Consider the following 12,375-nt stretch of genomic DNA (forward strand, 5'->3'; position numbering starts at 1 on the left):
TTTCTTCTCTGTATGAAACAAATATTTAAAGAAAAGTTTAATATGAAGTCTTCATTTCCTGCAAAAAGTTTGGATAACCCAAAAGGTATGTGTTGATGATCAAAACAACATCTTTTAACACCAAAGCATGATTTGAAGCTAACTAAACTTAGAGTACTCACCTAGCACCATCGACCATGGGTTTGGTATTAGGTAAAACTTGTGCCATTAGTTCATAACAGGGTAGACATATACCAACTAAAAATCCAACCTGTAATTCAAAATATTACTAAGGAGTAATCATAGGAACCAAGATTCTAGTGGAAAGCAAAAGAATGTAATCCAGGGACAATAACCAGACATGGAAAAAGTCAAACACATCAAAAAACATAAAGTAACTATATTAATATATACAAAGTAACTAAAGTAAATGAGCAACTCGGACTCCACTAAAAACTGGGAACATGGACCAGGTGCACCAGTAGGGTGAGATTTCTCTGCTAATTGGTGTGTAACCAAAACAAACAAAAAAAGCATACACAAGAAATTAACTACATCTTTAATAAACTAACAAGGTATTTCCCATTCCTAGTCAAATTAAAAAATAAATTTACAAGATCTACTAATCATCATGTAAAACCTTGACATTCACCTCTGAGAAAGTAGGGTTGATGGAAAAACTATGAATTTAAAAATTACATACAAAGATGAACTAACAACAGACTCATATCACTGCTTAGAGGGGCATGGAACTAAATATTTTAATAGAAATACTTATATACGTAGATACCTCTAAATGTGGCAGTTCATCTTTTTTGTCTCTATCCATCATTGGTACCGGAGTTAAACCTTGTGATTTCTCTTCATCTCCCTAAAATTCCAGTCAATAACTATCACTACAATGATTTGTCTCCCTCACAATACTTCAAAAAAAGTTAGACAGCAACCACTTTTATACTGAGGAGGTCTAGGATTATTTAAAACAAAAAAATCAAAATTTCAAGCTTAAAACTTTTTTTTACCCAGCCACGGACAGCAAAAAATATGATACAAAATTTCCCCCATTTCTTAACAATGTAGATTTTCAAATAAAATATGCTACCTCTGGCTGCTGCACAAAAATACAAAAAAAAATCTGAACCAGCATCCCCCCCTCCTCCCTGTCCTCTGAGAAAAAAAAATTGTCTGTGTCTTAATTACCGTTCAAACTTAAGGTGATCTTGACTTAAGCAAAATGGTGAAGTAAGAAACCTGCAATTTTTTTGTTCACAGATATCAAGAGACCATTCAAATTTTGTCACATGATAACACTAATCTAAAAACCAAATACATGTACATGTATATTCAACCATTTCTAAGTCAATGGTCTTTACTCTTGGTAAATCAAAATAGAGCTATTATAATTAAATATGTGTTTACCAGCTTTATTCCTTTAACAGAAAGGACCAAACTAATAGCTCTAGAATAATTTAACTTATTTAAAGCACAGCAAAAAAATGATTAAGATATTTTATACTTTAAGTATTGATTTGTTGAGGAAAATTACTTTCAAATTGGTATGATCAAAGACACTATAATTAACATTTATTTTAGGTTATACATTTTCATTGCTGTTATTGACCATGAAGTTTGTTGATCTCTTATAAGTTTTATGAAACACTTATTATTATCTGAATATATATTCTACTTAACAAAATATCAAAAGGTGACAAGACATCAGCGCTTTGAATAAACATCAAAATGTCCATGCAATAAGCTTCAAAAAGGGAAAAATCAAATCATATTTTAAAGTGGAAATACACAGCAAACTATATGATCATTTAAAATCCCAAACATTCACCTTAATCAAATACTATAATGATTCAACTTTTACTCATTACAAAACACAATCAAAAGTAACTGATCAATTTCCAGAACGAAAGCTCAACTGTAGGAAAGATTTTAAGTTACTTTGGTCCACCTCTGTGGAACAATCTTCAAACAACAGTAAGAAAGTCCCAAAACTGCTAAAATTTTAAAACAGATTAAGATGCCATTTACTCAGCAAACAGAGTAGATGTTTTTGTGTGACCATGTTAGTGTGCATTTAAAAAAATGTATTATTGAACTTTTATGTGTTTATTTTAGAGGGCTTCATGGAATATTAAAGTATCTACTAGCTGTGTTTCCCTCTGGTTAAAGTAATATTATTATTATTATTATTATTATTCATCTATGAATAAATATGGCCAATACACCTAGATGCAAAAATGACAGTAGAATGACATCAGTACAAGAAGGCAACTTTAAATATTCAATGATCCATATCCCTACTATGAATCACAAGATACTACTATAATATTCTCATAACAAAAGCTCAATTCTTCTCAATATACTCATAACATCTATCAACTTCTCTTAGCAATGGCCAATAAATACATTAAACAAATTCTCCCAACAGTTTCCAATGCACTTGTAAAATTCTCCCAACAACAGCCAATGCTTTTATAAAATTCTCCTTAACAATATCCAATTTACTTATGATATAACAAACCTGAAGCCAGAATTCCTCCATGATAACATTGACAACTTGAAGTTGTATATTCCAAGGTTTATACATAGAACATAAATCACATGCAGTCATACTTATAGCCATCAATACATGCCTGGAAATATAGGGCAAACATAGCAGAAAATTATATAGAAAAAGGATTCTGTCTAGACATGTGTTCAATGAAAAGTGTTAGTATCAAAGGTCTTATAAAACTTTTAAACCTGGTGCTCCGAAACAGGCAAAATTAAATGTTTCTCCCTACAAAAAAGTATGTTTCGTCTTTTCAATAGTTCAAAAGGCTATAACGCCCTCAAGACAGGACTAAATCATTGTCTCCCCATCAAAGTGATGGATAAATAAACCAAACTTAAAATTAACTTGTTTAAATCATAAAGAATTTTGTATACTGGCAATAAAATTAAAATAATGGTAGATTTGGAGAAAGAAGCTAAAGCATATGAAAGATATTTCAGGGCTTAAACTTTTATACTACTGTTAAAGTTCTTTAATTTATGGATACCAATATTTGTGGATTAGAGAAGAAAAACAAATTTGTGGATTCTTGAATTCGTGGTTTCGAGGTTTTCCATATACACATCAATTGAAATCTCCTTATCCCTGGGAACCAAATTTCGTGTTTTTGCCTACCCATGAAAACCATGAAATCTGGTACCCCATGAATAATAGAATTTTCACAGTACCTTATTATGAACACATGGCTAACTAACTTGTAGGTAATTATCGTACAGTAAAAGCGCCTATGTTGTTTATGTCTGAAGAGGCCATATTTTTCGTATTAAAATTATCTTATTTGTTATTTGGAAGTAGAGAATATATGCTTGGGAACAAAAATTAAAAGTTCATGCAAAGCAAACAGATATTTTCAAAAGAGTGAATAATGCAAGTTCAGCAGAACTAAATATAATTCCATGCAGAAATGTCATGCTGTGTGTCAATACCTGTTGATAGAATTCATCAAATATAGTGTGCACAGTCTGAACTTGTATGTTCCATGGCTTAGAACTCGCACATAAGTCACAAGCAGTTATAGTTACTGATCGAAGTAATTTTCTGTAGTGGGATAAATTAGAAAATCTTTTTAAGTCTTAAAGCTTATTTTCGCAAGCATTTGAACTTTTATAAACAGCTAGCCTTTTTTCCCAAGACTAATTATAATGAAAAGGTTTGGCAAGGGAATTCTGTTTTTTTAGTCAATTACCAATATCGAAACATGGTTAAAAAGTCCCATAAATATTATAACTGAAATGTACATTGTATACAAGGAAAACTCCTGTAAAATTTCACAATGCTTCCTTAGAATATCTCAACACCATCAGTAACTTAACATAGATTCTCCCGTATATAATGATTAGTAAACCAACAAACCTGTGCTCAGTGTTGTCCCATGAAAATTCATTTTTATCACACACTTCCTGAAGTCTGGCTCTGTTACCAAAAAATAAGGCTAAATCTGTTGCTAATATGCATTGTCTAATATCACCTAAGATCTAAAAATAATATGAAAAAGATAAAAATTAGTTGTCAATTTTATTAAATAATTCTGTAAGCATTGTTTCATTTTCTCCTCCAGATCTTCCATTGTTAAAAGTAGACAAAACTAATGAAAATCAACTTATTAATGTGAGTACTCATTTTCATGTTTCACATTTCAGGATATCAATTCAATTTCGCTTTTATTTTCATGAACACTCTGTTTGGCATATAACGAGAATGGATATTGGGATATGTCAAAGAGATCCCATTGGGATGAAAAATGTCACCCTAAGGCCACCCATGAGTCTAAATGTTGAGGAAAACCTCACACCAAATGGCAGGCTGCAGCTGGCTCCAATTAACTCCATTCTACTTTCTGTTCAGATGACCTTTCTGATCAGCCAATCACAGCATATTATTCAAAGGGAAAATCTCAAGGACTCTGAAAAGGTCATCTGAACAGATCGTAGAATGGAGTGTTGTTAGTCCTTACATGCCTTGACTCAATAGAACAACTGATTGGTCTAATTTTGATTAGATTGCAATATATTCAGGTGCAGTAAATTTTTTCAATGTGGAAATTAAATTAATCATGGCAATTTATTTTTGAGATTTTTTTCTTATGCACAAATTAGACAGACATTATTGCTTGCAAAACTAGTAGAAAAAGGAACAGATATGGTGAAACACAACAAGTATGTTTACAGTAGTTTATATTGTTTTGATGCTAGAGGTTGTCTGGCAAGCTATTTCCTGACTAGGAGCAATCAGTGTATTGAAGAAGAGAATATAAATGTCATTTATTATAGGAGAAAGATTCTAACAAGATTTGGAGTTATCTATTCTACCTTTTTGAAATAGCTACTATTTGATTATAAAATCATAGTTCTGATTTGTTCTAACATGACAAAAATTGTGAACTAACCTGTTTGTATTGATCAGATGTCAGATGCTTGAAAATATTATGGCCTTCATTCTGAAATGACAGAAAATAAAAGAACATTGTTCCAATTTATTAAAAAGATATTGATTCATTGAGTTTAGCTGAAATGCACTATGAAAAAATGGTGGGAAAATTTTCCTGCACTTTTTCCCTATATAAGCAGTAAAAATATTGCAGGTCATAATGTGTACATCACAAATATCAAATTTGTTATAAAGAAAAATAAACCAGTTGGGGTTAATAAGTGCAAAATGCTAATTGTCACAGAAAGTAGGGTTGATGTATATCTAATGATAAATAAATTTAAAAAGCTTTTTGTTTGTTTTCTAGATGTAATGAATATATTTTAGGCAAAAATGATTAAATTGGGAAAAATGAAGTGCCATCCATTGCCTGATTCTTACGCAGAATGGTACTTAATTAGAAAGAGTGAAGAACAAAGAAACGATCACCAAGTGATTTTACTTGAGTTATTCATGATAACCAATTGACTAACCTATCTGCTTATATATATTTTCTCAAAAATATTTTACTACCAGCAAAATTCTTAAATTTTTGTGATTGGACTATTGGTTTTAGTTGGTAGAGTGAAAATACAGAATTTATTTCACTAGTGATAAATTTTACTGGGGTATCAAAATTATTTACACGTAGGGAACATTGGATAATTCAGTGTTATCTATATAATAAGTATAATAATTTAGTATCTAGAACTAACTTGTAGAATTGTAACTGTATGGTTGAAATGGTGGTGTTCCATTGTTGAGGTAGAATATATAGCTGCCAGTGGTGATGCACTCTTCACCATGAAGGCATTGGTCTTCCCACGGTGATCTAAGTCATGGCATAAACAGGCCACATACAAGGCCAAACACTACAAATAAATACAATACCATAAATATATCCAGTGTATCAATTCTTTTTACAGAAAAATATCCCTCATGACATATGCAATTTAACTGAAAAGAATTTATAAGAGACAGGTAATAAAACCACAAAAAAAACTCTACTTTTTGACCTACACAGCTTTTAATGTTAAGATAGAGTGCCTAGCTTATATACTATTATACAAACTACTCAAATAGTACATGTTTATGGCACAAAAAATGTTATCCATAACACACAACAATTTAGACCCAGTCATCTAGGACTGAAAAAATGACTTGACTGTATCATAATGACACATAATACTAACCTCCACAGGTGTGAAGCAATGTTTTGTTGTCTTAATCACAGTATACACAGCATGTGCCACAGAGAAAGCATGGGCCCAATTATGATAGGGAACATTGCGGTAGTTTTTCTTCACAGTTAGCGTGAACCGGATCATGTCATCTATATCATATCTAAAAGTATATAAATCCCTACTCTCATATTGACAGCTGTTTAGACAAGACATAAACACAGATATATCAGTGAAACCTGCCCAAACCTTATAAGAAGACAGAAAACTCCTTCCAAATAACTAACTTGTTTCAAGAATTTTAGGTTACATGGTTCAGACAAATTTCACCCATATATGCAATTATATGATCAAATGTTATTCAGTGGTCTGGACACATCAAATTTATTCTGCATGGGCAGTAAATGGTGTATTTATACTAAAGCCTTAATGCAGTTCCCATTTTATAGCATAAAAAGCGGTGATAAGCACAAGTTGGCTATTCTTTGTTTGATTTCACTATCTAAATGACCTGTGATTGTGGAAGGCAGAGTAATGAGATCAAGTGAAAACAAGAAGAAATGGTTTTTTAAGATCGAGAGGTTTTACAATAAATGAATTCAATAAAGCTCTTCATGAGATTGTTTTTAACTGAGTTAACTACGGTATGTTTTAAATACTTAAAAAAATGAAATACAAACATCTTTCGAATATCAAAAGTACAAACATTCATTCCCATTCTTTCAAAAATGCTCCTCTTCATAGAGGTTTAATTATTACAACAAAACACTCATGCATATTGTTAAAAATTAAAGCAAAATGCAATCTCAGCTTAACAGAGATTTTAAACAACATCAAAATTTCTCTATCACTCATGTTAACCACAATTCCACCAGTTATCAATTACTTTGTAAGTGTAAGTTATCAATTTATCTTTGTTTTAGGACAATAAAAAATGACTCATGGGCATTTTAATTTTACAATGCTTAATCATGTAAAAAAAATACATATAATGATAAATGGCCATTAAAGCCCTGAGTTCTACATCTCCAAAATCCTCCTCGATATGTTAATGAGAGATATTTAAGTTCAAATATCTGCTGTTTTTATTTGTTACTCCCGTAGTGGTATTAATTCAATGTGGATCCTGAAAAATTCGAAAGATCTTCTGAAAACCCTCAATTCAAGATTATTATCAGAATACAATAGCATTGAAACCTAGGATTTTCAACTCTGTATACTTCTATTCCCCATACTCAGTTAAAATCCTAACTGAAAACCATTATACATCGTTAGACAATATACCTAGACACAGATATGTACTATTTCATAGAGATTCTTCATACTTTGGAAAAAAAAATTCAAATCATCTTCCATATATACCGAAAAAGAGGTTTTCAAAATGCTGGAATTTTTTACTGACAACATATTTGTCCAGTGTGGTGAACATTCCAATGGGAACAAATTAAGCTCCTCTTCTTGCTGTCCCATTCCTTCACTCTTATGAGGCTGACTTTATAGCTGATCTAATCCAAAGGAAGGAACATCATCTAGCCAGATCCTTTGATCTCAATTTCCGCTATATAGATGACGCATTATCATTAAACAATCCTAGTTTCAGGAGTTTTATACATCACATATCACAAGAACTTGAGATAAAGGATACTACAGAAACTGTGAAGTCAGCCTCATATCTTGACTAACACTTAGAGATCGATGGTAAAGTAAAACTATTGACTAAACTATATGACAAACATGATGACTTTTTATTCCGTATTGTCAACTTTCCTTTCAGCTGCGGCAACATCCCATCACAACCTGCATATGGAGTTTTCATCACAACTCATACGTTATGCCATAGCTTGCTATATCCCTGCAGACTTTTTGTACCATGTAAGACTTCTCACAATTAGGCTTCTGGAACAGGGTTATGTTGCTACAAGATTGAAGTCATCACTAAAGAAGTTTAATGATTATCATCATGAACTCATGGATTGTTATGGTGTATCCATCTTCACCATGCAAATCAATTTGTTCAATATGTCATAGTTTTCCTTCCCTCTTTGGTATACCCAGGATTTGATTATTTGATTTTTTATGAGCAACTCAGCAGGTGTTTCTAGAAAAGCAGAAGATGCTTACCATACTGGTGCACCTGGTCCATGCTCCCAATTTTTAGTGGAGTCCAAGTTGCTTATTTACTTCTGTTGCTTTGTATTTATTATTTTTGTTATTTTATGTTCTTTATTGTGTATGTATCTTGTTTTTGTCCCTGGATTACATTTTTTTTATTTCCACTAGAATCTTGGTTCCCTTGATTGCCCTTTGTAAAGTTGGTAGATAGAGCCTTTGCCAAATTAAAAAAAAAATCTTAAAATTACTTCTCCATCATGAAATCTCTGAAATGGGAAATATAAGACTGATATCAATACTTCAATAAGAAATTTTTGAGTTTTTTTTAAATAAGCACCTGGTATGATTACTCAGTAAGTTACAATGAAACATTTAAATCTAATGAGATTTTAATTGTTAAGTTGTGCTAAGAATATCCCCATTCAACCATTTTCATTAAACAGGAAATAGATGCCAGTAAGTGAGGAATCTGGAAAGGGAGATACACAACTCATCATGCAAAATCAATGTACCAAATATCTAAGCATTCCTTCCAATAGAAACAGAAAACTTCTATCATGCATCACCTAAAACATTGCTAAGTCATACAATAAATAAGAGGTAGATTAGTGAGTTACCTGGAAAGGAGAGATGTGGTACAAGTCATCAAGCAATTTACCAAATATCTAAGCATTCCTTCTGATAGAAACTGAAACTCTGTTATAGTAAAGGGTAATTGAGGAACAGAAAAAGACAAGGTGATTACAGTCCTACTCTAATGAGTAGAAGTATTATTATGGTAAAGGCTCAGGCTGTTCATGAATGTATTATCCTGCACCTTTCATGCAAGTTATATCAGTGTGCATTAATAACAACTATTTTATTGGCTTTGTCTTCTTAATTATATAAATTACTACCGATACATCTAACACAGATTATTTGGTATGCTCTTTCAGAACATATTTTTTTCTTATTAGTAGCATCTCAATAATATTTTATAACTTCAATCAACACATACAGTCTATATCTAAACTCAAAAAATAATCTCACTATTTACTTAAAAATGACAGGATTTCAGATGTCACATCAGGTGAGGGAGACAATGTTTTGTATATGTGAACATTACAATGAAAAACCTTCACCAAGTCCAGATAGTTGAATTATCTCCCCTAATAAATGGTCCAGCATAGTTTTTTTTCCTTATAAATATCTGTGGAATGTATCCGACTTCCAAACCTGCTAACTGCATGAAAAGCATATCAACATATCATTCACCGTATTGTCAACCCTTTGAAAACTTCCCTAAGGGAATCCATGCCATTAGGACTGGCATGTAGGAGCATGAATATAACCCAAATGAAAGAGAAACAAAAGAAAACAAAATTTCAAAGATTCCTGCAACATATGTATTCCTATATACTTTCAATGGTAATTTTAAGCTTCCATAACCACAATGGGGTCATTAGAGTGGCATCTATCAAAAGTGAACCGTTTGTAGAAGCCTTGAAAAAACTACTGTGAAGAATTTCGAACAAGGGCAAATACAGTTACAGAGGAGTCTAGTACAACTCTGATCGTTGAAGTGGAACCAAAGGGGAATCATTCCTGGAAACTATACACCATTTCAGCTAAGTTTGATTACAACTGACCAAATATTGCTAGAGATATAGGCTAAAATGTGTTTCCCACAGAGTTTAAGTTGCAAATTTAAGTGGCCACAGTCAGCATAGGTGCTATTCAAGGGAACATCAAAAGATAATCATTTACAGAAATTAACAACACTACAAAGTATCAAAACATTGGCATATGAGTTGAAATTTGGATAACAGAGGACACAGATTGTTTGTAGATGTCCTTCTATAGATCATTCCTGCCAAAATTGGTTAGGACTGAACAAGTGGTTTTAAAGAAGTAAGAAAAACAAGGGAAAAGTTGACAAAAAAGTGATGATATAAGTTTAGCTGTACTTAAGTCCTAATGATCTTAATTGCAGCTTTATGCAATCTGACTGACATTTCAAAAATCAAATGACATCAGTTGAATCTAGATAAATAAAATGTGATTTGGAAAATAGCAAATGTCCAGGGCATTATTTGTAGGTAAATAATTAAATCTGTCTATTACAGGACTACCTACCAATAGCAGACTTGTAACTGCCAATGTGTGTACAAATTACTTACAGAGGCTTAAGCTTTGGACTACCAATAGCAGACTTATAACTGCCTATGGGTGTACAAATTTCTTATAGAGGCTTAAAAACATTGGACTACCAATAGCAGACTTATAACTGCCTATGGGTGTACAAATTTCTTATAGAGGCTTAAGCTTACCAATAGCAGACTTTTAACTGCCAAAGGTTATACAAATTTCTTATAGAGGACTATGGACTACCAATAGCTGACATTACTGCCAATGAGTATACAAATTTCTTATAGAGGACTATGGACTACCAATAGCAGACTTATAACTGCCAAAAGTTATACAAATTTCTTATAGAGGACTATGGACCACCAATAGCAGACTTATAACTGCCAATGAGTATACAAATTTCTTATAGAGGACTATGGACTACCAATAGCACACTTATAACTGCCAATGAGTATACAAATTTCTTACAGAGGACTATGGACTACCAATAGCAGACTTATAACTGCCACAGCTTATACAAATTTCTTATAGAGGCTTAAGATTTGTGCAAAACTAACAGCAGATTTATAACTGCCAAAAAGCTAAGAAAGAATATTCTCCCATATGCAGTTGAATCATGATTCAACAGAAGGTACATATTCTTGCATTATCGAACAGTACATGTACATATCTACTAAAGTTTGTAGAAATCAACACATATGAATGAATATAGGGAAAGATAGTAACAACTGCATAATGGAGTATCTAGTAAACTAAAGAGAACAGTACAGCATTGCATACTACTGCAGTCTACAATCTTACTGGAATATTACCTTTTTTTTTAAATTAACAATTATTCTTAAGAACTCCTTATCAAGTTTTTTGCAAGATACCCATTGTTTTGAATCTCCTGTTAATTTGAAACCTTACACTTTAGTTTGAAAAAAAAGATATCACCACTTGATGTATATTTAAGTCATGTGGAATCCAATAATACCTTTTTTAACAGTATTTAGGGCCAACAATAGAAACTGATAGCTTTAGGTAGAGACATTTTAATAGATATTAATTTCCTAAAAAACATTACAATCAAATTAGTGAAAAAGGGCTTGTACTGTCATATGACCAAATGATCATGTGAGTAAACATCACTACAGCTGACCCAAGATAACAAGTTGAATTATCTCCCCTAATAATAATAATAAAGAATAATGTTTTTCTTCAATAAGATTGTTAGTCAAAAGTAAGAAATTAGATAGCAGATCAGGTTATAACATGTGTGAAGAGAGAAAATGAGAAATGGATAAGTGAGTGATCCACTGCAAACAGTCTATTTTGTCTACCAGTGTGACTTAAATGGATATACCTTTTCTCATTTTCATTCCTTCTGCAAAAACACAATAAACAATCAAATAACTCTAAAAAAATATACTGATGTATCTAATAAAAAATAAAAGTAAATTCTAAACAAAATCAAAGGAGAAAATATAATTTCTACTACAAGTACTTCTGTGGCTACTAATTAAGCATTGTATTTTCTACTCTTTAACCCGATTCATTTTGTACCCCCCTAAAAAGTGAAACTAAGATCAATGTCTAAAAGCTGAAGCATCAGGGTGGAAATGAAGCATTGTTTGGCACTGAATTTGGTAGGAACCAAGCTTTAGGACTATGAAGTGGGATTGAGAAAAAGTTTATCTCCAGTGTTAGCAATCAATACACAAAATATCAAAGATATCATGTCACTCGATTAAAACAATATCTCACCCTTTAATATTGCTGAAAATATTCAAGTTCATTCAATAATTTGAAAAATAACAAGAAATTAATTGCAAATCAAGATTTATCACATGGCTTGTAAACTTTAGATTTTTTCTTTGTGTAGATAGAAACAAAACTCAACGTAAATTAAGAAAAAAAAATGTAACAATTTTAACATTTGATTTTAAGCCTAGAAAGTAATTTTGATTTGAAATTTGATCCTTTCGATAAAAAATATGTTTCTGGTGATGAAAAAATAATTGT

At 31.7% G+C, this 12,375-nt stretch overlaps 1 protein-coding gene across 11 annotated transcripts in view; it reads right to left on the minus strand.

Moving 5' to 3' along the window:
- LOC148629277 (putative 3',5'-cyclic phosphodiesterase pde-5) overlaps nucleotides 1-12,375 on the minus strand; it is a 59,575-nt gene that overhangs the window by 1,782 nt on the left and 45,418 nt on the right. For 6 of the 11 annotated variants that reach the window (XM_088547345.1, XM_088547341.1, XM_088547350.1 and 3 more), the window contains 8 exons: nucleotides 11,717-11,737; nucleotides 6,145-6,313; nucleotides 5,668-5,823; nucleotides 4,932-4,982; nucleotides 3,899-4,020; nucleotides 2,513-2,624; nucleotides 770-850; nucleotides 162-250 (listed from right to left, as the gene is read on the minus strand). In XM_088547345.1, coding sequence (XP_088403471.1) covers nucleotides 162-250; nucleotides 770-850; nucleotides 2,513-2,624; nucleotides 3,899-4,020; nucleotides 4,932-4,982; nucleotides 5,668-5,823; nucleotides 6,145-6,313; nucleotides 11,717-11,737 — 801 coding nt within the window. Of the gene's footprint in view, nucleotides 1-161; nucleotides 251-769; nucleotides 851-2,512; nucleotides 2,625-3,471; nucleotides 3,584-3,898; nucleotides 4,021-4,931; nucleotides 4,983-5,667; nucleotides 5,824-6,144; nucleotides 6,314-11,716; nucleotides 11,738-12,117; nucleotides 12,130-12,375 lie in introns of all 11 variants that reach the window. The other 5 variants (XM_088547342.1, XM_088547343.1, XM_088547346.1 and 2 more) reach the window with 5 other exon arrangements.

The sequence above is a fragment of the Perna viridis genome, chromosome 1 (assembly GCF_037379345.1).
Source record: "Perna viridis isolate PV_CMFRI_1.1 ecotype Kerala chromosome 1, ASM3737934v1, whole genome shotgun sequence".
NCBI lineage: Eukaryota > Metazoa > Mollusca > Bivalvia > Mytilida > Mytilidae > Perna > Perna viridis.